Raw genomic sequence first — 26,741 nt, forward strand, 5'->3', positions numbered from 1 at the left:
GGTGTAAGGTAGATTTTCCTTACAGAAAGAAAAGTCCAGAGTTGAACGGCCCCTCGCAGCAGAGGCTGACATTACCTGGAACGGGGATTGTGTTTCCGGTGACTGGGCTTAGGTCTGCCAGCCTTATGCTCGTAGAGGAGAAAGGGCTCCGCCTTCTCTGCGCGTGACCGGGAGGGGAGCTGCCGCATCTCGCCTGTGGTCTGACGGCCCTAGGGAAGAGGTGGACGGTGGTGATTCAGGAAGATCTTACATCACCTTTTGGGGCACGGGGAGTGGATGGATGGCAGTGGAAGATAGATGTGGTGAAGAGAAGTTGGTGATTTCCTTGTGCATGGTTTTGAGCAGACCCTCCCCTCATGTCGGGATATAATAACCGCTCTAACAACGTCCTAAGGGTAATTAAGAGGGGGTTCACCTCTTTTTACTGGTAGAGGAGTCATTTCCTTGTCTGTTGACGTCTGGAGAGGGCGTTACAGTGTGCATTTTACATCCTTGCACTCGGGGAAGGACACCTTTTGCTGGTGTGACTTCCGCCTTAGGGATGCTGCAGGTGTCTGCATCTGAAGTGATGGTGTTTGCCTCTGGAGTGATGGTGCTCATAGTTCGATTTTTAGTAATGGTGGCGGGGCACTCTTGCCGCGGAGATTGGGTCTCTTTACGATATTGCACTGTAGCATGTTTCCTACTAATTTATTTTTGTTTCTTTACAGTTCATGTATGTCCAGAAGAGGAAAAGGTGAGTTAATTTCTCATTGCGTTAGACGGTGGTTAACTTGAGTGACCAGCCCCTATTACTGCTAGTAGTGGGGTGGAAAAGTGTGAGTAGCAGTGTAGAGTATGAGGAAGGTGACTAACAGATGGTGTAGGTGGTGAAAGGGTCTGAGTAACATTATGAAGACTGAAGGAAAAGAGTAGTGGGTAGAGGGGAAGAATATTGACTATTAAACTGCAGCATCTTGGACCTAATTTGCAGTAGTGCCTACTATTCCAATCCATAACACACTATACTCGCTGCATCCCCCAGTTACGACAACGTGAGCTACTGGCACGACTGCGTTCGTAATGCACCATCTCCTACTTTGAAGAGTAGCTCAGAATGACCACTGCAGTCCTAGAGCACCTTTAGGCCTGACCCTCGGCATCCCAGCAGTGCCGGTCTAATGCGGAGCACCCCAGGCCAGCACAGTCATCTGGACTGCGGCATCCCAGTGTACTCTCATGCAGCTTCCGCCGCCAGTCACGTACACCTGCCGTACACCACTACCGTCACACCAGCTGGTTTAACCTGCAGCGCCTCTTGCTGTTTTGTCAGAGCAGCCTGTGAGACTCTCCTTTGGTTTGCTTCAGGGTGGATCGGTTGCGGCACCATCTGCTACCAGTCTACAGTTATGACCCCGCAGAGGAGCTCCAGGAGGCGGAGCAGGAGCTCTTGGTGGATACCGAGGAGACAAAGGTGAGACATAAAACACTCAAATACTTAGCACAGCGGAGCGAGAAGATAACAACACTCTAGGGTGGCATTGCTTGCCCACTTGTACCCTCTGGTGACTGGGAATGGGAATGCAAACAAAACACACTGCTACTACGTTTTTCCCCTCGACTTCGTGTTTTCAGCGTGTATAGTTAAGTGTGGCATTTCATTTGGCTGTATGACACTGAGAGGAGCTTAATTGCAAGTGCAACACTCCAGTTTTGTCCCTGTAACGAGATACATGTCAGAAATCACCAGCGTCTGTGCAAGAAAATGGTGTTAAAACAACTGCCGCACTCCTGGAATTCCTAGGCACGGCCACCAAGTTAGTTAGTTTCCTCTCATAGCATGCTCGTCCTGAGATGACATAATAAACAATATACAACTGATTTATCTGAAAGTACTTTAGTATGTTATTATTGCATGTTAAGCCAAATATGTTGACAAGTGGATTGTTCAGTCCGTTGTCCAACATGTGGTCTGTTGGAAGATAGCAAAAGACACTAAACTGCCCCTGTATGGGATAGTCCAAGATACAACCTCTATCATTGTGCACGTGCTATTGTCACTGACTGCACACATCCTGTACTCTACCCCGGTAAAGAGAGTTAGAGAGGTCGGAGTCCACTAGTAAGAGCAGCATCATTTTCAGTTTTGTACCGGTTTATAAGGAAGGAAACGCTCCGTTTTTTATTCATTGTTGGAAAAGGTACATACTGATTTTATACATTAAAGAAAAGAAACCGGCATTGTTGAAAACTGGAATGGCATTGCACAGTTTTGCTCCTTAAATCAAACTGATGTGCACTGTTTCTTCAGTCATGGTTAGGAATGGAAACTGTTTTGTTCAGTTTTTAAATGAAATGCCCACGGTTTTATTCAGCAATGAAAAGACCTTCTCCCCGAGAAGCCCGCGTCAATGGCTGCCTCTCTTTATATCGAATGGTTAAAAATGTTGCACAGACATCTATTTTTCCCTACTTTGTCGGGTGATCATGGCAGCCCATTTAATGTTTCATCCTGCTCGTATTCTAGGGGTAGACGATGGTGGCACACTGACCACTCCCAAATTCAGACAGCATTTACCTTCTTGCTGTAGCACACAGGTGCTGTCGCGTGCAGCCAAGTATAGATGCGTCCAGGTTGTGGTGTCGTGTGATGTTATTGGTCTTGTAGCTTCTGGGACGGAGCTGGATTACTCCTCAAAGCATATCTGGTGCGTGTGGATCTGTCAGTGTTGACCTCGCCTTCTAAGTCACCGGGGGATGTCCCATTGTCTGGATCATTTTCAGAGGGGTTGCAGGCTGACACAGGAGTACAAGTGCAGACCAACGGGCAACTGCTGGAGCCATGAATAGGGTCTTCATCACCATCCAACACCAGTCTCTGTTCGGAAACTGTCTAAGGATGGTGGAGGGTAAAATCTTTTGAACATGGAAACATTCCTGCTGACTGTGGAGTTTCTTCTTCGGGCCACAACCATAGTCCCACTCCTCTGCACAATGACCCATGGGCTCTGGTCAAATGGCAAACAAAACTTGCTCCGTGGTGACTGTTTTTTCTGTAGCACAGTGTCTCCTACCTCTAGATCCGAAACCTTCGCATGACGATGGTGACTAGCCTGTTGGTTCCCCTGTATTCGTTTGTTGTGCACACGGAGATCATCTTTGGGCCCGGGTTTCCAGTTACGATGATGAGGTATGGAGTCAACCACGACCCTCCTAGCAACACATGAGACGGGGCTTGCCCAGTAGTGGAATGAGGAGTCTGCCGATCATTCCTCAGGAAAGAATATATGGCATGTTTCACAGGTTGTCCATCAGCAGAGGCGATGCGGATGATTTTGTTCAATGTCCTTATAAAGCGTTCAACTTCTCTGTTCACCTGCGGCCAGCGGGGTGTGATTTTTCTGTGTTGGATGCCGATGGCCTCAAGATATGATGCAATTTTCTGGCTCTGGAATGGAGGGCCGTTATCTTTTCGCAGCTCAGTGATGACACCTTGAGTAGCGGGAATCTTCTCGATCTTGGGAATCACGGCCTCAGCCATCAGGGAAGAGATGATCTTGACTTCGGGAAACTTAGAGTAATTGTCAGTCATCACCAAGGTGTGTCTACCATCAAGAAGGCTCCCAAAGTCTAAACTCGCTGACACCCAGGGTTGTTGGGGCCCAGCCTCAGCCCCAGTCTCTATCGATGCAGGTCTGCTGGGTTCTCCTGATGCCTGACACCATTCGCATGAGCGTACAAGCTGCTCGACTTTTCCGTCCATCAGGGGGAACCAGACTTTGGTTCGCAATCTATTCTTAGTCTTGACCATCCCTTGGTGTCCATGATGGGCATTTTGGACCACTTTGTTGGCAAGGGAAGACGGAACAACTAGGCGATGACCTCTCAGTAGACATCCGTCCGGATCAACTGACCGCTTTTGCCTAACATGATACAAGGTCTCTAATATCTGCTTCGATTCAGGCATAAGTGCAACCAGGTGTTTCCTTACGACATGCTTCTGGTTGTTTAATGTAGCTTGTATGTCGTGTTTGGTGGCTTGAATGATCGCTTCTGCTGAAACGGTCAGCGGCTGTGACTTGTCGGATATATACCGCACATACTCCTCAGCTTCGTGATCGTCATGCTGTTCTTCCGGGGTAGGTGCCCCAGGGTGACGGGATGGGTAATCCGCTGGATTGTCGGAGCCCGGCCGGTACTCAAGACAACACCAATAGTCTTGCGGCTGGAGTAACCATTTTTCGATTCTTGGAGGTGGCTTGGAGGCAATTCCATTAAACAGAGGAGTGGGGGGCTTGTGATCCGTGGGCACTACAAACGGTTGTCCATACGCATAGAGATGAAATTGTTTGCATCCCCAGTGCACTGTAGTGGCCTCTTTCAATTTGTGAGTAGCTTTGTTCTGTGTCCGTTAGTGACCTACTTGCAAAAGCTACCGGCAACCACTCCTGGTTATCTTGTTTCTGGAGCAACACTGCTCCTAACCCTTTTGGACCAGCATCAACCGCGATCTTGGTTTCTTTTCAAGGGTCAAAGTATCTAAGAATGGTGTCTTCCGACAAGGCATCTTTTGTGGCTACGAATGCTGCTTGTTGAGCCAGGCCCCAAACCCATGGCTCTGCTGACTTTGTCAAAACTTGGAGGGGTTGAGTCAATGACAAAAAGTCACTAATGAAACGACCACAGTAGTTGACCATTCCGAGGAAGCTTCGGACTTCGGTGACAATTGTAGGAGGAGGAGCTGCTTTTATGTCTTGTACTTTGCTTGGGTCTGGCGCTATCCCTTCTGAAGAGAATATATATCCAAAGAATTGGATCTTCTGTATGAGAAATTCACACTTTCTTCGGCGGAGAGTCAATGCTGAGTCCTTTATCCGTTGGAGCACTCCTCTGAGTCGGGCGTGATGTTCTGAAATGTTTTTTCCGTGAACTAAAATATCGTCACTGACATTTATAACTACGGGAAGGTCTGCTAGGAGTTCATGAATTACATTCTGAAACACTTTGGCAGTGCTGGATATGCCGAAGTTGAGTCTCTTATAGCGTCTGAACCCAACATGAGTCGAACATGTTGTAATATATTGCGATTCCTCATTGAGAACTAGTTGGTGGTACCCAAAGTGCAGGTCTAACTTGGAGAACCAGCAGGCCCACTTAGTTCACTGATCAGATCATCAGTGGTGGGGGGGTCAGGTGCCACTCATGCTGGAAGGCGACATTGAGGAGGCGCATGTCCACACATATCGGCACTGCTCCTGGTTGCTTTGGCTTCTGCGCAGCTACAGTCAGCGACACCCACGGCGTGGGTCCAGAGACCCTTTTGATGATGCCTACAGCTTCAAGTTGGTCCAGTTCCTTCTTCACCTACGGTCTGAGGTGGAAAGCAATGCGTCCGTGTTGAAGCGCCACTGGCTGTACGGACTCATCTATATGCAACCGACCTTCTTTGTGATGGAGGCAGCCTATCCCGTTGAACAGTTCTTTGATTTGTGGTAAGATGTCAGTCATGGTTTCTTGGTTTATTCCGAATGCGAATGTGACCGTGCCTAGGGCTTCTGCTGTGTGGCATCCCAGCAGCATCCCTTGTCCTCCTTCTGCCACGTACACAGGAGCATGAACCGAGCAAGGTCCATAAGTGATTGACGTCTCAAATTGGCCTTTGAGTGCAAGGGCTGTGTCCTGACCATAGGCATAGACTCTTACATTTGCGGATTTCAGGCCGGGGGCAGGACTTATCTGGCGATAAATGTCTGGCACTAATATGTTAATCGAAGCTCCTGTGTCAACATCAGCAAGAGTGGAATGTTCACCGACTTGTATTTGGCATCGCAGGAGCTGTTTTGAGGGCCGGCTAGCTGCACCCACTGTGAAAAGAGAGTGGATGATGTGTTCTCCAGCGTCGTCGTCATCCATGCCACTGCTTCCATGTGGTTGGCTTACTGCTGCGTTGACAGTGGTGCTTTCCAATCGTGGTTTGCTGGATCTACACTCTTTTACAAAGTGATTGACTTTCCCACACCCTGTGCATCTTTTTTCTCGCACCCGGGCAGTCGGGGGGGGGTTGTGTTGGGGACCCCCCCCCACAGTATCCGCAGAGTCTTGGTGTTCTGCTGGTGTTGCTTGGTCTAGTCCTGTTGGGGGATGGTACTACCACGTTGAGTGGCTCTTCCCTGACCGGTCTTTGGAGTGCTGCTTCCATGTGGGACGCTCTGGCTTTGGAGAGCTCCTCAGTGCAACCCATCGTGAGGATTTCTGGTAATGACCCCCCAGACTCTTCGAGAATTCTTTTTCTCAGCTTCACTGATGCACACCCCTGGATAATCTGACCTCTTAATTCTTCGGTCTCATCCACAAAGTCGCAGGTGTAAGCCGGTTCCTTTAGACGCATATAAATCAAGCCAATCGATTCTATGGCTTGCTAGCAGGCTTGCCAAAAAATGAACCGTTCATAATCCGTGTTGGCCATGAGCTCGAAGTACATGTTGAGGGCTCCTGTGAGAGTCAGGTGCGTCTTGCGGGTGGCTTCTGTAAGATTCTTTTAGATTTTGTAGATTTTTTTCCCCCTGAGGTGTAATAGCATGGCTCTCTTCTGAGCATTCCCTGAGCTCGAAGTGCATGTTGAGGGCTCCTGTGAGAGTCAGGTGCGTCTTGCGGGTGGCTTCTGTAAGATTCTTTTAGATTTTGTAGATTTTTTTCCACCTGAGGTGTAATAGCGCATGGCTCTCTTCTGAGCATTCTCTACTCTGATGGCCTCGAACATGAGTAAGACCCGTTTCACCCAGTCTTTCATCTAGATGCTTGTGCTGGCGAGGCGCTCTGAACAGCAAACAGTTCAACTGGGGGAATGTTGGACATCTGGGCAGATTTGCGGTGTGAGCTTCCGTGTCCTTACTACGTGTTGCTGTAGAGGTGGCTACAGGGGACTCTGGTTGAGCTGTGCAACCCCTTCCTGTTTTTTTTTTTTTTTTTAAATGTATTTTTTTTTTTTTTGATGCTTGCTACTGTGCCGGGAATAGTATAGTGCACATGCACTGAACTGCCTTCTCTGTATCAGCACACGCTGAAGTCCTAGGTTCCTTGAGCAGTAAGCTTCACTTGTGTATACTCACTCGTGCAAAGCTTATGAATCTGCTGTTTTTGACTGGAGGCTACCTGAGTAGCGTGTGTAATCTGTTGCTGTGTAACCCAAATTTCTTGGAACCGTGCGGCCGCGTCTCACCTGCCAGAGCAGCGCACGGGATCCGCTGCTCAATGACACGAGGCGTCTGGAGCCGCACAGCTGCATCTCACGCAGACGGGCCCACAAATGCACTGTGATGGACACGGTCACAAGGGGCGGGGCCTCCCGGGGCAGCGAAGGCACTGGTGTCGTGAGCTGGGGAACAGGCCTCAACACCTCACCACTACAAAGGCCACACGGTGCAGGATGGCAGCAGATGCGGAGACCACCTGGCATGCGCACCGTACGGTAAAGTGCGGCTGCCGAAGCGTGGTGACAGGTGGATGACGTCGGACCCTCATCTCCAAATGTTGTATCGTGTGATGTTATCGATTGGTACGTGTCGCTAAAAAATCACAGCACAACAGGCTTGTATTCTACCACTGGTCAGCTGGGGGGAGTTCCATGCACCTTGCCATCTCTCATTCCTTCTCTCTCCATCCACTGATCTCTCTTTATTTATGTATTCGCCCACGTGACCAACAGGGTCACTCCTCAATGCTCATACATAAGGGGAGTTGGGCTGACCTCCCCTCTAGTCAGACGCTAAACAATGGTAGTGCCTGCGACCAGTTGCATCATTGGCGTGACACTACACAGGTGATAATCATGTGCTACAGTCTGTCAGAACTTCTAGCTGATGGCCGCCATGAGCGCCAAAGCAGGGTCCCCCTTATACTGCTGAAGAGCAAAAATTCATTGCAGCTGAGCAGGACCCACCAGTAGGAGAGGGAGGCACATTTTGGCCTTACTGACTCGTCTAGGCCACTGAGGGCTCTGCAAGTCCTTTCTCTGCGTCACACAGCCGCACATGCTGCACTGTGCACCGTCTGGGACCCTTGAACAGTGCACAGTCAGACCAGCTGCAAGTCCGATACGAGGAGAGTCAGACAGACTAATAGCTCACCTCCGCAATCCTGTGCCAGCCTATAATCGTAGGCAGGGATTGAGCTGCATGTGGCAGGACCGACCTTGACTCTGACTAACATTTAAAAGATTACACAGAGTCATCACCTGACGGACGTGTGTAACTGGACTCTGACCCCACTGAGTGCTTCCGGTTTCCCCTTTTTTGGTATCCATATCTTAGACTCGATATTGCATTGCAAATGGTAAACACAAGAGCTTTCTACTTTGCCACGCCAGTGAGGATCAGCTACGTGAATGCTTTACACACTTCCGCTTCTAGGTTCCAGTGGAATCAAGCTACCAGACCCTCAATGGCAGGGTACCACTGACTCCTACTGTTGATGGCCCACCCAAGTAACCTTTTCATTTATGCTAACTGCTTCCACTTGGCCTAAATCGGGCCTGGGGATGAGAGAAGCCAACATCATCTATCTATATAGCTTTTTACCATACACACAGATGTCCATGTATGGAATGTTTTTAATTAACATGTAACTTCATGTACGTAGGCCAGGCAGGTTCCTCGTTTCTTCCAGTTAACTCGGCTCCTGGCTATTTGTCAGTGGCTACCTGGCCTCTCCTATTGAGCAGGAACTGAGGGTTATGAGTATACACACCATCTCTAGATAGGAGACTGTCCCCAAATTGTTTGTATCGGGGGCTTATCGGAAGAAATTAAGCTCAACCGAGGAACAAGGCAAGGCTGCCCTCTTGCTCCCCAACTCTTTATTGAGATCCCTACATCCACGCTTTAAAAGAGTTTACTACTTTCCCGTCAGTTAGGCTACATAATGCAGAGGTTAGAGTACTTGCCTACGCGTATGACATCCCATCATGTCCTTGGCACACTCCAGCGTGGTGGTTCTTAACCTGTGGTCTAAGGACCCCTGAGGGATCTGTGACGCCCAGTCAGGGGGGACACAGCTGTTATAAAATTAAATATTAAAATCAATAAATTAAAATTAATAAAGCTGCTGCTTGCACCGTGACCTGTGGGCACATGCCACACCTCCTTGCTCATACTGCAGCCTTGGCATCACCGATGACGACGCTCCATGCATACACCGGTGCTGCTGCCTGCACCGTTGCTGGTGGACATCGCTCATGAGGCACACGAAGCACCGTCCCGGTCTACCAGTGCCATCGACTCCAGTGTCATCAACAGATGCCCCTGAGTGCACCGCGACCCGTGAGCGCATAACTGATCCCGCCCCGTGCCGCACTGCCTTCTTGGGCCTACCGACGATAGTGCTTCAGCAACGACGACTCCGCTGCCTGCACCGTGACCTGGAGACACCGCATGTCGCACCGCCCCGCTTCACACTGCAGCCCCTATGCCATCCACACCAGCGCTCCTGACCTCGTCATTAGTCCGGAGTTCGACCTGCAACGAGTGTGATTTCAAGGGCCAGATGACCCCTGCATGGACCTCCAGAACTGACACCTGCCACATCAGCAACGCCGCACTCTGGATCTCATAGCGAGGATTACAGCACCCTACATTTCCAAGGTACTGTTTGCGGGTCTTCCTGACACCGTAGCTGGCCCTCGATGTTGCGCCCGGCCTGAACTGTTGGATTTGATGATAAAGACGCTGTGATAGCTCTGTCTGGGGCTATCATCTTTAAGGAACTGTATTTTTGAGGTAATTATTGCAAAATTCATATTTTCGTTACTGTATGTTGGATTTTTCTTGTTTTAGTCTTGTTTTACGCAGATAAATATTGGCTATTTTAGTGTTTTCACTGTATTACTGTGTGTTATGTGCAAATGCTTTACACATTGCTTCTGAGGTAAGCCTGACTGCTCAAGCCAAGCTACCAAGGGGGTGAGCAGGGGTTATCTGAGCTGGGTGTCTCCCTTATCCTGACTAGAGTGAGGGTCCCTACTTGGACAGAGTGCAAACCGACTGCCAACTAGATACCTCATTTCTAACAATATGGTTCTTGGGTACCCATGGCATTGGTGCACCAGGGACCACCCAGGTGCTGCAGCATGTATTGTGCTACCCATGGGGGCCCATGCAACTGTGACTACAGGCCTGCCATTGCAGCCTTTGTGAAATTATGCATGCACTTTTCACCTCAGATATGAGGTTTGCCTTATATCATGGTCATTGCACTCTGACCCAATAAGTCACTCCCATGGTAGGCCCTTCAGCCCAGGGGCAGGTTGCTTGGTTCTCAATGTGAGGGCACCCATGCATGAGCAGAGGTGCCCATACAACCCCCAAACTCCATTTCCTTGGCTTTGTAAGTGCGCAGAAGCCACCTTAATGTATGTAGTGACACTGATCAATACGAGATGTCCAACTACATAATGTCTTCACCGAACCTAAGCATATTTGGTGCTAAACCTATTGGTATCATGCAACCGGTTCCAGTGCTAGTTGCATGATACCATGTACTCTGGGGGTTCTCTAGGGGATCCCCCATGTCTGCCTGTACAGCCTTCCAGGGTCTACATGCCAACCTGTGCTCCTGCCGACCCGACTGTTCTGCCCTCCTGCTGCTGAACTTAACTCGGGCAGGGGAAGGCGGGACAAAAGATTTCCTATAAAGGAGCGGTGTGACCACCTCTTCCTTAGAAATAGTTGTCACTGGGCTGGGGTCGAGTGTCTCTGAGCACCACTAGACTGCTCTAAAGTGTACATTTGGTGCCCTCCATGCATAAAGCAGTTTACTGCATTGCAGGAGCCCCCGGCTTCTTCTCTGCTGCGAAACCACACAAAGGACAGGGGAATGACCCTCTCCCCCCCCCTGTCCAGCTCCTCTCCTAGGGAGGTGCACAGAGCTCTGCCAGGTGGCCACTTGATTCTGCCATCTTGAAAATAGGATAAGCAGAGGCCTCTGGGAGCATCTGACGGGTTAGTCTAGCCCGGTGACGTCCCTGACCCCCTGCGATAGGTGGGTCCCTGCAGAAAGTGTCCAAATCTCCCCCCCCCCCCGGGTTACTTAAGGGCTCCCCTGAGGATGGGACCCTAGATTCGTCAGCAAGACTTCAAAACCTGTCTGCAAGTCTCTTCTGTAAGACACTTCTGCAACCTGGACACCGGAACCACTGCTGTTCTTTGCTGAAACTGAGAACAAGACTGTAACTAGTAGTAGGGATCCTACTGCAACTTTGTTTCCAAGTTCTATAAGACTTCTGCAACCCCCATGGTAGTGCATCCTCCGGAGTCACAAGGACTCTGCCTGCATTTAGGAAGGCAAGAAGGAATCTCCCTTGGAGTGAAGGACTCACTCCCCTGCATCTGCGAGCACCTCCAGGACGACGACCGGTTTGTGGATCCTCAAGGATCTTCAACACAAGTGGTGGTTCTGTGGCTCTCCAGAGGTCTGACCTGTTTTCTTTGCATCTGAGAAGTCTGTGGTTCATCGCGTGAACTGCGTGGCTGGAACCCCTGTGCACCATGTCTGTTTGTCGTTGCCACGGATTGTTAGCTCTTCAGTCTGAAGACTTTGTAGCTCCAGGAAGCCCTGGCCTCCAGTACTCTCCAGCTCCAAGAACAACGTCCTCTCTGCAACTCCTGTAATGTGGGCATCCCTTTTTGCTGTGCTGCTGATGCTTCTCTGTGACTCCCTGTGTTTGCTGCCATAGGGTCCTGCTGGGGGCTCCATCAATTCCTGCTGGCTCTCCTGCTTGCTGAGGGCTGGCCCTAACCTACCTGGAGAGGTTGGGTCACCTGGACCTTGCTAGTCCCCACAAATCCTGAAATCTTCTTGCAACGCTTCCCTGCATTTGCCAAGGCTTGTTGGTTGTCCTGCTGACCACTGACTCCTCTGCAATCCGACCGGTGTGGGACAGCTTGTAGACTCCAGGGTCTTCCTGCATTGCCTGGGCTCCACAGCTGAACTCTTTGTCCACTGCCACACAGGAAAGTATCTGCTGGAAGGATGGGCATTGCCCTCCTGCACCACCTGGGCACCTTTGGGTGGTCTGGACTCTATTCCCTCTTTCCTTAGGTCCTCTTCTTCTAGAATCCACGCCTGGGTTCCACCGACCTGGTCCACGGTGACGAAAGTAGCTGGACAACTGAGGTCCCCATTGACTTCAATGGAAGGTTCTGACACAATTTCTCCTATGCACCTGGGCTCCCTGGTGTAGGTACTTCACTGTTCTGGGTATCCATGAGTGGGGGTACTATCCAACCTCTCTTGTCCCCATGAGTTTCCTCAGTGTTCTCTGGGAAAGATCCTAAAACTCCAAAACTCCAACCCGACTTCCCCATGTTATCCTTAGACACCTAACCCGGGGTTACACCTCTGCACATCGGCACCTCACGAATTCTACTTGCTTACCTTGGGTGTTCCATGCTTCCCTAGCTCTAAGGGTCCTTGGGTGGTAGTTTAGGATGGCAGTGATTCTCGCATTCCATTTACTTAGTGTATGGTTTTGCCACCCCCGTTAGGGGCACATGTTACTATATGCCGTTACATTCCCTTTTTCTAAGTATATTTTTTTATGATCATATCTCCGGTTAGGAGATATACCAAAGTTAGTTCTGGTGTGTGTGTTGCAATAAATATAGAATATTTTTCTAAAACTGTTGTGTTCTTTTCCTGTGTGTACATTGCTGACTGACCTACGTGGTGTTTGTAACTGCTTTACACCCTCCTGGATAAGTCTTAGCTGCTCTCGAAAATAACCTATCTGAGAGCTCTTGTTATCTAGAACCTCCTACACTATCCCTAAGGGTTGCCTGGAGTCAGTACAGGGTGCCTCACTTATAGGTGTACACCATATACTGAGCCAGCCTCCTACACTGGGATGAAAAAATTAATATATTGGGTAATTCATTAATGATCACTCTTTCCAAGTTGGGAGTTTGTTTTTTGCGTTGATGTTACCCAACTTGGGTTTGCTAGTTTGTGGCCACATAGCGCCCTCCAGATCCAAGGGCTTGGTTGAGTTCATATTTCTCTGTGGTTTAGAAATGACCATTATTCAAAATGGTCTGTGATGTAGTAAGCTTATAAGAATATGGGATCCAGTTAAAGAATGTACGCAGAAGTTAATTCCCAGCTACGTTCCTCCAATGTTTTAAGCTGTATATGCAGCAGTGAAGGTGTTCCAAATTGTTTTTCTGTGGATGTGTAAAAGTATGACTTGCCTATCTCTTTAATAATTTTAACTTGTTCCTGTATCTTTGTATTAGATGTGTACATGATTTCCTATTAAAAGTTTAAAAAAAAAAAAAGTCTGTCTCCTCCTGGAGACCTAGATTGTGCAACCAGTTGGTTCTTACGTTATATGGAACGTGGCGCATGCATAAGGGAGAGACATACCCAGAAGGGAGAGCAAGTGACCTCTGTTAGAGACACATGTGCAAGAGGGATAGCTAAGTAATACTCTTACAAGGACTCATGCAGGAGTAAAAGTGGATGACTACTCTTACAAAGATACATGCAGAAAGGAGAGCAAAATATGTCTCTTGCACGCATATGTGCAGGAGGGAAAGCAGAGTACTGCTCTTACATAACAAGAGAAAGAGCCAAGAAGTGCTTTTACATTGATGAATAGAGAGCAGAGTGCTGGCTGATCTTGTAGGAAAAGGTGCAAGTGAAGAGTAATCCTTCTGTATCAGGATGAGCACAGGAGAGGGTCTGATTCTGGTTTTACATGAACATGTGCAGAAGGGTGAACAGAGAAGGCTGACAACTTACCTTGCACACGAAGGAGGGAGAACCAACTACTAGCCAACATTCAATAACAAAAAAGGTAGAATTTCAACTTTTAAATCCACTACCTCACTTAATGATGGCATCACTGGTTCAGTGATGACATCACAGCAAATAAAATCCATGCTTTTGAACCTGGATCAGAGAAAATTAATATGTGGAAGAAAGGACCTCATGATGCTGATGGCATCATGAGAAATACAGGCCATGAAATAAAGTTACCTCTATGTAGTGATAAAGAGATTGTTTAGATTTCAAGAAATTCATAAACAAGTTGGAAAATTCCAAACTCAACACTAGATTGCCGGATAGTGCACAGTATAGCATCTACTACAGTGAATTAACAAACAGTTAAGGGTAAGTCCCATTGCCTTTTTGCTGCTAAAAAGGATTTATCTTGTGTGCCATTTCTCACTACTATATTGTCTAAATCCAGAAACTAGCTTCGGGTCACGCCTCTCAATGTAATCTATAGGTATGAATGTAACTTTTTTTTCTGCTTTTTGTTTGTCCACATCTTCTAGGCAGTGTTTTTTCTGTTTTATTTTTAGCCATCTTTTTATGGAGATTAGTGCATCTCTTGAAGCGGAAAGGAAAGTTTCTTACTTATAATCCAAGTTACTGCTCATGGGTTTTCTTCCACAGATTCTTCCCTCCTCCATCCCCCTTTACTCATCCCAAGCCTTTGGGTTGAGTAAATGAAGGATATACTCCCAATTAACACTTCTGGATTTCTTTCCTCTTCCACCCCTCCATTACTCCAGTCAATCTAACTAACAAACTCTCATATCCGCGGCTCAAATTAACTCATAATAATACTAAAACTGTACTCCTATTTCCCGATACTAATCCATCACTAATTCTTTTTGGTTTCCAGAGTAGCGTGCTACTCACAGAAAAGCGCTTTGACGCCTCGTCAGGGGTAGTTAAGCGCTATATAAATACTATTACAATACAATACAATACAATACAATACTATGGCCAGATTTATACAAACCAACCCATCTCTTGATTAGTAAACCTACATGTGCAGTGCATTGATATGCATTACTAATTTCAGCACACAGCTTCAGCGGCAAAGCTTGCTTTTCAGAGACCTACACTGTTTTCAAAACCGTGTTGGCAATTTTCTTTCTGCTGGGGAGGGGAGAAGGGGTGGGTGGGAGGGGGGCTTGGTTTCATCTCTTAATAGTTTCAATCTCCAGCTTCCTAAAAGCAATATGACTCCAAATAGGACTCGCTCCAGTATGACTGACAGGTATGGTTCCATTTCAGAGGCATGGCAAGTGGGAGAGCTGGAGACTGCTTTCACAGAACCATTCGTAGGACAGTATGCTACTATTGCTTTTACATGAGCAGGGAGCAGAGAAATACTTTTGCACTTAGGAATCCGAAAGCTGCTCTTGTATTGGCAGAATAGGGAGGCAGGTACCGCTTTTACAGATGAAATGTAGGAGGGGAAGCCTAGTGCATCTCTCTTGGGACTCTTGCAGGACTTTTCATACAGGAGCACCTTCTAGGAGGGTTGACTTCTGTTCTTACAGGACCACTTGAAGGACGGAGAGGCAAGTACTGATCTGATAGCTATGAGCAGATAGAAATGTGGAGCTCTGTTCTTACGCACATACATTCAGGAGAGAGAAAGTATAGAACTGCTCTTATTTGAGAGAGAGCCACTTATTCTTTTTACTGGGACACGTGAACAACGATGCCTACAGCAAAGACAGAAGGGAGCACACCATTTGCGTAATGTAAAATGCCCCCCCACACCTGGCCCACAAAATGTGGTAAGGAGCCCCTGAGGTTCTAGCACTCGCAGATATACAGTAGTCTTCAGCTTAGTGTGAGGCCAAGCACCACAGGACATGGAGGGGCCTAGGTTATGCCCCTGGGGTACATGCGGATGGAGAGTGCAGAACTCTCCCTCCTACACACATGTTCCTTTAAGAACAGTAGGTTGCTGCTTTTACATGGACATTAGAGGATGAAGAGCAGAGTTAATGCTCTTACTGGTTGCAGCATGACCTGTCGGGACAAAGAAGTACCAGTTCTTTGCTGAAAATGTTTGTAAGTAAGAGAGGCTCTAACTAAATAGTCTCCAGATGATGATGTCGTTTGCATCTGTGCATGAGATAATGTTCCACTACTCCCAGTGTAAGTGTTGCTCGTCTGGTGCACGTGCTGTGTTTGTGTGTGAAGGAAGGCAGCTTCTCTTCCTGTGCTGTACTTGCTGTGTGTAAGCGTTGGCCACGTTGCTGCTGCCTATGCCTGACCTGTTCTACACATGAAAGCAGCTTGCATTGCCACTGCTTGTGCTGTACCTATGTGTAGTAAAGTTAACATATAACAAACCAGTGATAGAACAAAAGGCCACTTTATAGGACCTGTTTGTAGTGAAATAAATTAAATAATATACAAAATGTGTCAAATTCAACCTTTCTAACACATCAAATTCCTGAAAACGCCCTCCCTTAAACAATTGCCCAAAGTATAAACCGTTCACCAAAACAACATCTCATACCCCAAAGTGTCATTAATTCGTCTTTCATTCCCAGGCTTTCCCTTGAATTCCCTGTTCCCTCTTGCTTTCACACAAACCCCAAACAAGTTTCTCCAAACGAATTTCCCTTGTCCTGCTTGAAAGACCCAAACTTATTTTTCCATTCCCCAGTACTTCCCCCTTTGAGCAGTGGATTTCCCGGCACCTGACGCTCCATCCGCCCTAACTTACTGTCATCCAGGAAAACCCATCTTGGTGTTTTCCTGCCTCATCCCTTCTAAAGCAACTAGGCCCCTGTTACTGATGATTTCTCTAGCACTGCATCTGTTCATTTCATAATCTTACCAGGCCCATCAACCTCAACCTCAACCTCAACCTCGAACATGTAATATGCATTCAAAATCTTGACAAATGAACATGATCCTGTCTGTATTCATCTTCCTCCCTCATATTGATAAAAACATGAATACCCGCACATTTTCAAAACACCCTCATTGCCCTGTTCGGATCCCTGCGATCCTTGTCTGTCGCAATGTGTTTCTTAGCTCCCGCCCACTGTCTCCTTGACTCTAATTTCGTCCATACCAAATATGTCTCTGTCCATCTCGTAGCCGCTCCAAATCCTCCTTAATTTTTTTCAATAAAGTTAAACCTGATAACTGTACTAGATTTACTAGATTGCCCTCTCCAATATGGATCACCAACATATTTGGGCATCCTTTATTCACAAACAATTCTGACAGCAACAGTAAAAGCTTGCCCCATTACATTCCTCTCTTTCCGCACAGTATCAGTTCATGCTTGCTGCTAGGCATTCCCAGAGAGCTGTTGCATACCAGCATATTTTTAATATTTTGCAGCCCAACGAACAGCTGAATGTCCAACTATCCATGTAATCATCTTGCTTGTTGACTGACCCTTAGCACAACCTGTAGTGAATAAAACCACAATATTAAAACAAAATATGTTTGATAAATAATCATTTGCTATCTATTTTTTTTCACGTTTCTCAAAACATTTTGATTTCCATCTATTTACCTGTGCTCTTAATCTGATTCCAGTTGCAATTTAGCCTTGCTGCCTCAGTGGCTGCCCCATATTCTAAAAAAAAAAAGTGAGCCCCAAAACCTTACATATTCAAACCTATTTTGCTCAATGTTCTCCTCATTCCTGCCATCAGATTGGAAGCTGTTGTCCTAGAACCATCTGCAATACAAAAAAATCACCAGACCATATTCCTGGTCATGTCAAAACTCTTCCATTCTACCCATGGCATTTCTGCTCCTGTTCACTGTTTTTCAACCTGATCCAGTTTGCTCTTCCCACCTGATTTCGTTTAGATATCCTGAGCCGAATTCTTAATCTCTGACCATCAACTGTCACCTCATCATGACGCATGCCTGCCTTTAACCTAGATCCTAACAAGTCAGATACTCTAAATGCTCTGAAAAACATCCACAACATACTTACACTTCAAATGCTACTGTCTTACCTTAATTACAATGTACATTTGCAAGCATTTTAACATGAAATGTCTCCACCTCAAAACCCTCTGGTCAGGTGTCTTTTTATTCACCAGTTCAACCAATTTCATACTGTCCACATTAAATAGTACTGTCCTGTTTTGCAGCTCTTGCCCCTGAACCTAGAGCTACTAGTAACGAAAAAAAGATCTAAGAAATCTATACTCCTTCCTTGTTTTAACAAATGATTGGACCACTGCTCTGCAGTCCATCTTCGCTCCCAAAGTAAGCCAAAACCTTTTGATTCGGAAAGATCTGAAAATAATTGACTTGTCACACTGTGTCTTCTGCCAAAAAATACATAGAAACACCTTTACAATTCTCAAAGAAAGTGCTTTAAATATAAAAATCTGCTCTCATTGCCATTGTTATCCTCACTCTATGATGTGGTAACACAGTTCTTGACAATGCTAATCCTAACCTACAGAAAATTCTACTGGCCTTCACCACACAACAGCAAAGTTAAAATAGCCTGAAACCTTCTGCATCTTCCTCCAATTAAATATGTATTTTCCCCCACCACTTGTTCTAAAATCATCTTGATTTCTGGTAGCTACCATCTTCAAAAAGTCAACAATTGGCCTGGCTTCAGTTTTATCAGAAGTCAGTTGTACTCCCAGTTCAGCTGCTGTTTCTTGAAATTCTTTTAATGCCCTTGTACATTCTCCTGCATTAGGTCTCCCTATACATAATACATGAAGATAATACGACTCTAATTGGTGTCTTTTTTTTGTTAAAACAAAACCACTGCAGAAAAGGGCTAAATGTCTCAAAAAAATGAAAAACGTGGCAGTTCAACCCATAGGGAGCACCCCATCTACATAAATAGCCCCTTTAAATTACATGTCTTAAAAATGGAAAATCAACTGGATGAACCAGCAATAAACGGAAAGCAGGCTGTAATTCGGCTTCCACCCTCCCACTTTAACCAACTTTATTGCACCCCCCACTGTTGCATATTTAACACTTAACATCTTCCATTGCTATAAAGTAATTTACTGATGCTCCTTCTGGCCAAGATATGTTGTCTATCAAATGGTATTCATCTTCGTTCTTTTTAGGAATTGCTTCCAAAGAAGATATCATTACATCTGGTAAAGGCCAATGAAAATATTGCCCAGCAGGTTTTACTTCCAAACTTTATTTACTCAGTTTTTGTGCCAAGATATATTTTTAGTCTTTAACTGATCTCATAGTTGCCTCCTTTTGTCCCCCTAGGACCTTAAGTGTAAACCTTCCCAAAACCCCCATTTCAGTTTTTCCACATCTTCTCTTTCTGGGTAATCTTGCAGCCATACACTTAAGATGTGTAAATTAACCGGTGTATGGGCCCTTTGGTAAGGGTGACCGACCTGCCGCCCTCTTGCTGGCCTAAATTGGTCTTCTATGATTACCATTGCACTGGGTGATTGGCTCTCTACCCCTACATTTGATGCACTCATGTTTAAAATTGCAAAGTGCCAGGAACAGAACCTTCTGTTGAAATTCCAGCAAGAACTCCTAATGTCTCACTTTCCTCTTGAATATGCCCCTGTCCCTTGATTGACAAAGTGATATATAAAGGGCCTATATGTAACTGGCAGTTCGCTAGCTATGGGCGTTACTTTGGCAGCTGTGTAGACAACTATTGCAGCTATAGTTCAGAATCCACTTCGCCTCATGATTTATTTGGGTTCAAACACACGCTAGCCTTGAATTCCTCATTGTAATTATGCCAAATATAACCCATAAAGTGCATTTGAGCCTTTCTGATCACAACTATATGTTTGAAAATGGGCACTGCTCTATCTGCTGGTTTCTTACAATATACACTGGCATAAATGAAAAAAGGTTGCTGTCCATTTCTGAATTGCTATTTGAACCCTTGGATGCCTTCCCAGTTCCCACTCCTCCCCTTTTGATCCCACATCTCTGTGTAGCAATTAAAAAATATATATAAATTCATGCTTAAAAATCATATTCTTTGTCTGTCATATAAATGTGAACCCAGTGGCCTAGTAATTCCTATATAGGGCAAATGCATTTTATAATCCACTGTGCCTTTTTTCCACTTCTCCCATTTCCCTTTCCTCATTGGGTAATGCATTTTTTCCGATATTCGTACTTCTTCGTCAAATGTTTCCTTTCTATCTATTTTTCTTAAAATGACTTCATTAATCTTGTCTTTAACTTTGTTTAATTTTTCCTTCTTAATTATCCCTTCTCCAAATCCAGTTGATTTAAACCTTTTCTCTTATCCTTCTTCCCTGTCCACATCCTAGACTGACCACCACTAAGATCTAAAGCTTTTGCGTTCCACGATCCTTTTGATGCACTCCTCATGTCCAAATCTGTGCTCTTGTCTGCTCTCAACTTCTGAAGAGCACCAATTCGCCAACTTTCTTCAGCTAGTTTCCCTTGATTCTCCTGAAATCCCCTTCCACCCGTTTGATTTCTTTCCACACTTTCCATGCCTCTCAGTTCCTCTTTTTCCCATTCATTGCTACCATACTCATGATCCAACACAATTGTATCCTCTGCAGCCACAGCTAGGCATTCCACATCACCCCACCCCATCATCAAATGTTTAAAAAAAAATCTTTCATAGTGACTTTAGTGGGCCAAACCACAGATTTTCATTCTCTCGATGTAGGCGAGGCAGCTGATGACTTCATCATCCCTTCTGACCAACATTCAGGAGCCACCTCAAGGCCCGCTGGCACCTTGAACTTGTCATTGGCCTCTTTTTGCCAGCATTTCATCTTGATGTGCGTCCATGTCCTCAATCACCAAATGACCCAGAAGGCGCTCCAGCTTTCGGAAAACGTGTCACTCCTCTTCTGGCACCCAAATTAATTTGCCTCTATTCTTTACCTGTTTGCTACAAGCCATGACCCTTTGTGACCTAAAATTAAAGTCTAATATATTTGTTCCATTTAAATCGGTCAACTGCTGCTTTGCCCTGCTGTCCTCTCCCCCGCTTTCATATACCTCCGTCCATTTTGCCTTTATTTCCACAGTGGTTCTTTCCTCACACCTTTCACTCGAAAATTAAATTTCTGCCTCTGTTTCCAACCTCCTGTCAGTCCCCACCCATGAGCCAACAGGATTATAAATCCTGCTTTGGTCCCTGGCAGACCTCCCGCCTCTACACAGGGCACCACTCCCTACCTATTCACCACCGCCTGCTTGCACTACAGCAACGGGCCTCTTTAACGACTCCACTCCGCTGCTCATTGGAGCACTGCCACCCCGCCTACCCGCTGTCTCTCTTCTATCCCTTGCAGCGGCTCCACAAGCGCTCACTGCCTCAGACGGCACAGCGCTTATTTCATTGGAAATGCATTTCACCTCCTGAACTTCTCCAGCCTCTGGACACCGGTAATCTCTTCTTTGTTTTATGCAGCGATAACACTAACTCTGCTTCATACTCACCACCTCCTCACTTCCTACAGTTCTACATCTTCCCAGTGGAGGGAAACACACCACCACTGCTGCTGCCTCCCCTTCGGCCGCTTTTCTCTGGGGCCTCGCCCTATCCACCCAGGCCTGGCTCATTACACCATGATTAATTAAATCGTCGTGCCCGCCGCACATAATGCGTGCAGTGCAGTGCTGTTATCCATCCAGCCACCCTGTTTTTGTACAGCAAATTTTACTTCATCTTCACTGAAACCTTATTTTAAAACTACTACCTCTCCTCTGAACAGTTCCTATCTTCTCGCATGGTGATGGAGCCAGCAAGTTTCTGAACACCTCCTCTCACTGTCCCTAAATACCTTGTTCCTTTGTCCCTGCCCCCTGTTGTCCCAACCTATCCCCTGCCCTTGACATTGTGGTGTATGCCATTTGCACAAAGACATCTGGAGGGGAGACTGTCCTTGCTCCTCCCGGGTGCCTTCATTTCCTGCATATTTACATGAATGTTACACTGCTGCCCACCATACTGATCGAGTTCCTTCTGGGTGGGGAAAGCGTGCTCAGCTATTCCCTCTTTTTTTGTATGTTTTGAATTGCCTTTACACTTCTGTACCTGACGTGTGTGTACACACGTTTTTAGGCTGCACTGCTATAGCAGTTGTGTGTGAGAAAGCTTGAATTGCCCCTTTCTGCTCTTTAAATATTCATTGTTGGACATAAGCTTGTTATGTTTCTTCCAGTGTATATGTGTTCCATGATTAAATAGTAAATCGTAGATCCAGGTTCGGAATGGTACATCACATTTCTGCCTATCCAGCTTGTTCCATTAGGGAATGCATGCTCTCATGTCCATTGTCCTAACAAAGCTTATTCTGGTTTCTTCTGTTAACAGGTGGTGCAAGGCTGGAGAAGTGCCTCTCCCCAGTACAGGCGCACCTCCTTACTGGACACCAAGGCCTAACTGCACCGGCTGCTGAGCGCCCCGGGTTCTTCTCAGTTAACTCCTGGCGTACAGTTATGCACCACTGAATTTTTTTCTGTCATCCCTTTTTTTGTTGGAAAAAATGTATTTCTGCCAGCCTACTGTCCTAATACTCTTTTCATGGGCCTAGTTCTGGAGTGCCATTCTTGGGTGATAATTTTAAATGAGTTGCACTTGCCAAGAGAGTCCCCTTGCCCTGGGAGATGTGTGGATTTTACAGTTAGTATTTTATTTCTAATGAACTAGCCAGGGCTACTCTGTCACATTATTTTACACAAATATGAAACCTAGTATTCTTCAATTGTTGCCATGGAGAGCGGTGACAGTTGTTTGTGAACTGTTCTTTTCCGAGTTGAAAAGCCTGTGAACGTACCAGATGGGGTCTGCTACTTAAAGGTCTCATTGGTGCATTTTTCACATTTGTGGAGATGCATCAAGGTACTCAAAGGAAAGTAACTAAAGATGGCTTGGCCGATAGCCTTTTAGTAGCAGTGACAAAGGTGTCTGGTCAGGTCTGTTTCACTGACCCAATTGTAAGCATGATGGTAAAGAATCTCGTTATCACTGAATTTGATTGGAGCAGCACTATTGGCAGGTTTTGATTGATTGTGTTTGATGGTATCCAGTGGTTTGCCAAGTTCGGTACAAATAGCTTTATCTTTTTTGGACAAAAATATTTATTTTTGTTAATTCGTTGAATGAGTGAGAGGATTGACTGGATCTGCTATACGGAGGTTGTTTAGATTGTAGTCCGTAGGTGGAGTCTACAGGGAAGGGAGCAGAGCCCCTATTCCACAGCGAAGCGCAGTGTGAAACGCACTATAGTAGGGGACAGGACTGTAGTGTACGTAACCAAAGTGTTCAAGAGGGAGTGATGAAGTGTAGACTGACTGCAAATGTAAATCATGATGAAAAAAGCTAGTGGCTGTAGAGGCACTGAATTTTCTTAATTGAATATTGCAGCTCCACATTAATGTGTATGGAAACATGATGGTTTGTGTGTGTGTAAGGTGAGATGAATCTAGTTGGTTCTAAATCTCTTTTTGACTTTTCTGATACTGTGAGGTGCAGTAGAAAGCTGTGTAGGGGGACATGAAAGAACCTTGGTGGTGAGATAAAGTGAGGCTTTGTGGGCCAGAAAATATGCAGTTACAGAACCCCCACCTCCCTCTTTCGAATGCTGTCACACAGATGAGTCATGTGCCTCAGACCTCAACATTTCATTTTTTAAGGCTTACTTAGAATGTTCCTGTCTAATTTATTTTGTAAATAATATATAAATGCTACCCTGTAGTGTTCCATAGAACCTTGTTGTTTATGGCAAAGTCTTTGCAACCGACTGAATCAGGAATTTCCTTGACACTATAACCCAAAGACTTGCCTCTTTCACAGGAATTAGAATCTTGCTATTTTTCTGGCTTAGCTGCTTCCCCTTTTTTATTTATTTATTTTAATTAACTATTTGAGGGTGGATGGTCTGCAGCCTGCCATTCTTTCCTAAGCTCTATCCTTAACGCATTTTCACGATGGAACTTAAACAAAGGTCCTCTGTGTCGTATATTTAATATCAGAACCATGCTTACCTAGATATCTCATGCTGTATTACGAAGTAGAAGGGAGTTGGCTGGGACTACAGGAGAGCCATTGTGCCAGTAAATTGTGTTTGAAAAATTAAGTGAAAAAGAAAGATTTATTAAAATAAGACATGAGTGATGCTTAAAAATCTTTCCTTTTTTCTTTGGGAGGAGTGTCTTGTTTGTAATTCATGCAAGATTGGTGAAGCTGGAATGCCCCTTCCTAGGAATTGCAAGGTGTGAATGCTTTAATTTCACATAAATACGGAGATCTCCCCTTTATATGCCTAATCCCTGCCACGATATCCACATCATATACTTCTCACCTGCAATTCCAAACATACTTTAGAGTGGTGATAGCGGTGCTGAAAACCCGCCATCAGTCACCAGACCATTAAGGCCCACTCACAATAGAATACCCAATGTGTTCTTATATTTAAAATTTGTGGTCTCTAACCCTCTCCCCTCTTTCAGTGTTTTCAAATATTGCATTAAGTTGGGGACTCTCTTATTTTGACATTAGCACTTCAAAGTCCCTAATCTGAGCTTTAATTGGATCTTAGTAGCTAGGCAATGTGGATCATTTCATAGTTTTTTTGTTCAACAGCTTGATTAAAGGATCTGAACAGCCCACTGACACAGTGCATCAGATTACCCACTCACCAGAGTTCTGTGATGGTGTTGGCTGTGCCTCTGAAAGCCCTCATGTTCTTTGATGCACCAGCATTGCTTTCTAGTAGACATGCTGCCTCAGAAATGTCACCATTTAATTTAGTGTTTTTACCATTTTGGGAAAATCTGCATGTTTCCATGCCTTTGTAACCAAAGTTCCAAGCATTCTGAATCTTTGCCAAAATACCTGAGGTAGAAGAATAAAAAATGTATGATGCCCTTAGTGATGCCTCTGTGGACGATAGTAGGAGTGTTTGTTATAAACATTTATAAAGCGCACAATTCACCCAAAAGGTATCATAGAGACATATCATAGAGATTCTTTGGAAGTGCAGCTCAATCTTTTCTACATTTTGCTGATTGGTGGCACAGAGATTTGCTGTATGAAAACTCAGGTGTCAGGATTGTGGCAACAGCGATCACTGTGCAAATTGATGCACCCAGAATCAATGTCCTCCTTTAATCCCCTGACAGCCAAGGATGTAACTGTTACGTCCTTGGCTGAGGCGCCAAGGACGTAACCGTTATGTCCTGGTACTGGCCCATGAGCCTCGCCTCAGCACCCCCACTGCAGGGATGGAAGGGGAATAGTTTCCCCTTCCACCCGTGGCGTCTAATGATGTCAGCACTTAGGCAAGGGCCGCTCCCCAGGGGCCAAATTATTTCTAGGCCATTTCTGTCCCCCCCCCCCCCCCCCCCCCCCCCCGGGGGCAGATTGGCCTAATTTAATTAGGTTGCTCTGCCCCTGGGGGAGCAAGGGAGGGGCGGGGGGGGGGTCGTAGAAACCCCCTAGGCACCAGGAATATTTTTATTTTTGTTGTTTATTTTTTTTTATGTGGGGAGCGACCCCGTTAGGCCATTTCTGCCTCCCTGGGGGCAGATCGGCCTATTTTTATTAGGCCAATCTGCCCCCAAGGCGGGCAGAAACCACTAGACACCAGGGATTTTTTTCTTTTTGCATCAATGTCATAAAGTGGAGCGACCCCTTAGGCAAGGGTCACTCCCCTGGGGATCTAATCTATTTTAGGCCATTTCTGCTCCCCATGGGGGGCAGATCGGCCTATTTCTATTAGGCCGATCTGCCCCCCGGGGGGGGGCTAGAAACCACTTAGGCACCAGGGATTGGTGTGTATGTGTGTGTTTTGTTTGGGGGGGCAGCCCCTTGGGCAAGGGTTGCTCCCATCAGGGCAGATTACTGTTGCCCATATCTGGCCCCCTTGGGGCAGATCTGCCTATTTTTGGAAGGTCCATCTGCCCCCAAGGGGGCCAGAAAGCCCACCAGAGACCAGGGAAGATTTTTTTCTTCTCCAAAATAAGAGGGTAGGGGTATGGCCATACCACCACCACAAATAAATGGGGCCAAAGTTGTTCTGCCCACCAGTGGGCCTATGGGTCAATTACCCCTGATCCAGACCCAGAGGGGGGGGGCAGAAAGTCTACAAGATGCCAGTGAATAAAAAAAATAAAAAATAGTGGGGTGGTGGCGTCCAACCAGTATGGGCCTGGTTATGCCCCCACCCCAACTGAAGGCGGTAACAGCCTTTCAGCTCTCCCCCTGCACATTAAAACATCTTATCCCACGGCAAGCAAGAGGACATTTGATTATTTGGGGTTTTGGTTTTATATTTGGGCCATGAGACCTTGGCTAACTCTCAAAATCGTCCCACTTGGAATGATGAGGGCTGCACTTTTTGGACGTTGGGATGCTGCCATGTAGAAAAATCCATAAGACCTAGGCACATCTGAAAACTAAACATCTGGGTGAGTCCAGGGTGGTGTGCTTCACATGTACCCTGCACCATTTTCTTACCCACAATGCCCTGCAAACCTCCAACTTTGCTGGAAATCACCCATTTTCCCCACATTTTTGTGATGGAACCTTCCGATATCTGCAGGAATCCACAAAATTCCTACCACCCACCATTGTCTCATCTATACCAATAAAAATTCTGCTGCTCTTGTTAGCCTAAAAATGTTTTTTTTTTTTCAAACTATCCTTTTGGACCCGCTTTGGTTCCCCCTCAATTTTGACATGTTTTTGGCTCTTCCCTATCACAGGCACTTGGCCCACCTACACAAGTGAGGTATCATTTTTACCGGGAGACTGAGGGGAACGTTGGGTGGTAGGAAATTTGTCCCGGTGTGGTGATTCTACACAGAAATGTGGGAAAAATGTGATTTTTTTTTATTTATTTTATTTATTTTAAGCTAAATTTGAGGTTTACTGAGGATTCTGGGTAAGAAAACATTGGGGTATCCATGTAGGTCACACCTCCCTGGACTCCCTAGGGTGTCTAGTTGTC

The 26,741-nt window shown here is 46.0% G+C and overlaps 1 protein-coding gene across 4 annotated transcripts in view; it reads left to right on the plus strand.

Moving 5' to 3' along the window:
- Positions 1-26,741, plus strand: part of SMIM29 (small integral membrane protein 29) — an 88,618-nt gene that overhangs the window by 11,505 nt on the left and 50,372 nt on the right. Inside the window, exons 3-5 of one of the 4 annotated variants that reach the window (XM_069238845.1) lie at positions 711-736; positions 1,348-1,453; positions 22,103-23,915. In XM_069238845.1, the coding sequence (XP_069094946.1) occupies positions 711-736; positions 1,348-1,453; positions 22,103-22,171 (201 nt within the window). In that variant the 3' untranslated portion in view covers positions 22,172-23,915. Of the gene's footprint in view, positions 1-42; positions 396-710; positions 737-1,347; positions 1,454-22,102; positions 23,916-26,741 lie in introns of those variants that run through there. The other 3 variants (XM_069238848.1, XM_069238847.1, XM_069238844.1) reach the window with 3 other exon arrangements.

This window comes from Pleurodeles waltl, chromosome 6, assembly GCF_031143425.1.
Source record: "Pleurodeles waltl isolate 20211129_DDA chromosome 6, aPleWal1.hap1.20221129, whole genome shotgun sequence".
In the NCBI taxonomy this organism is placed as follows: Eukaryota; Metazoa; Chordata; class Amphibia; order Caudata; family Salamandridae; genus Pleurodeles; species Pleurodeles waltl.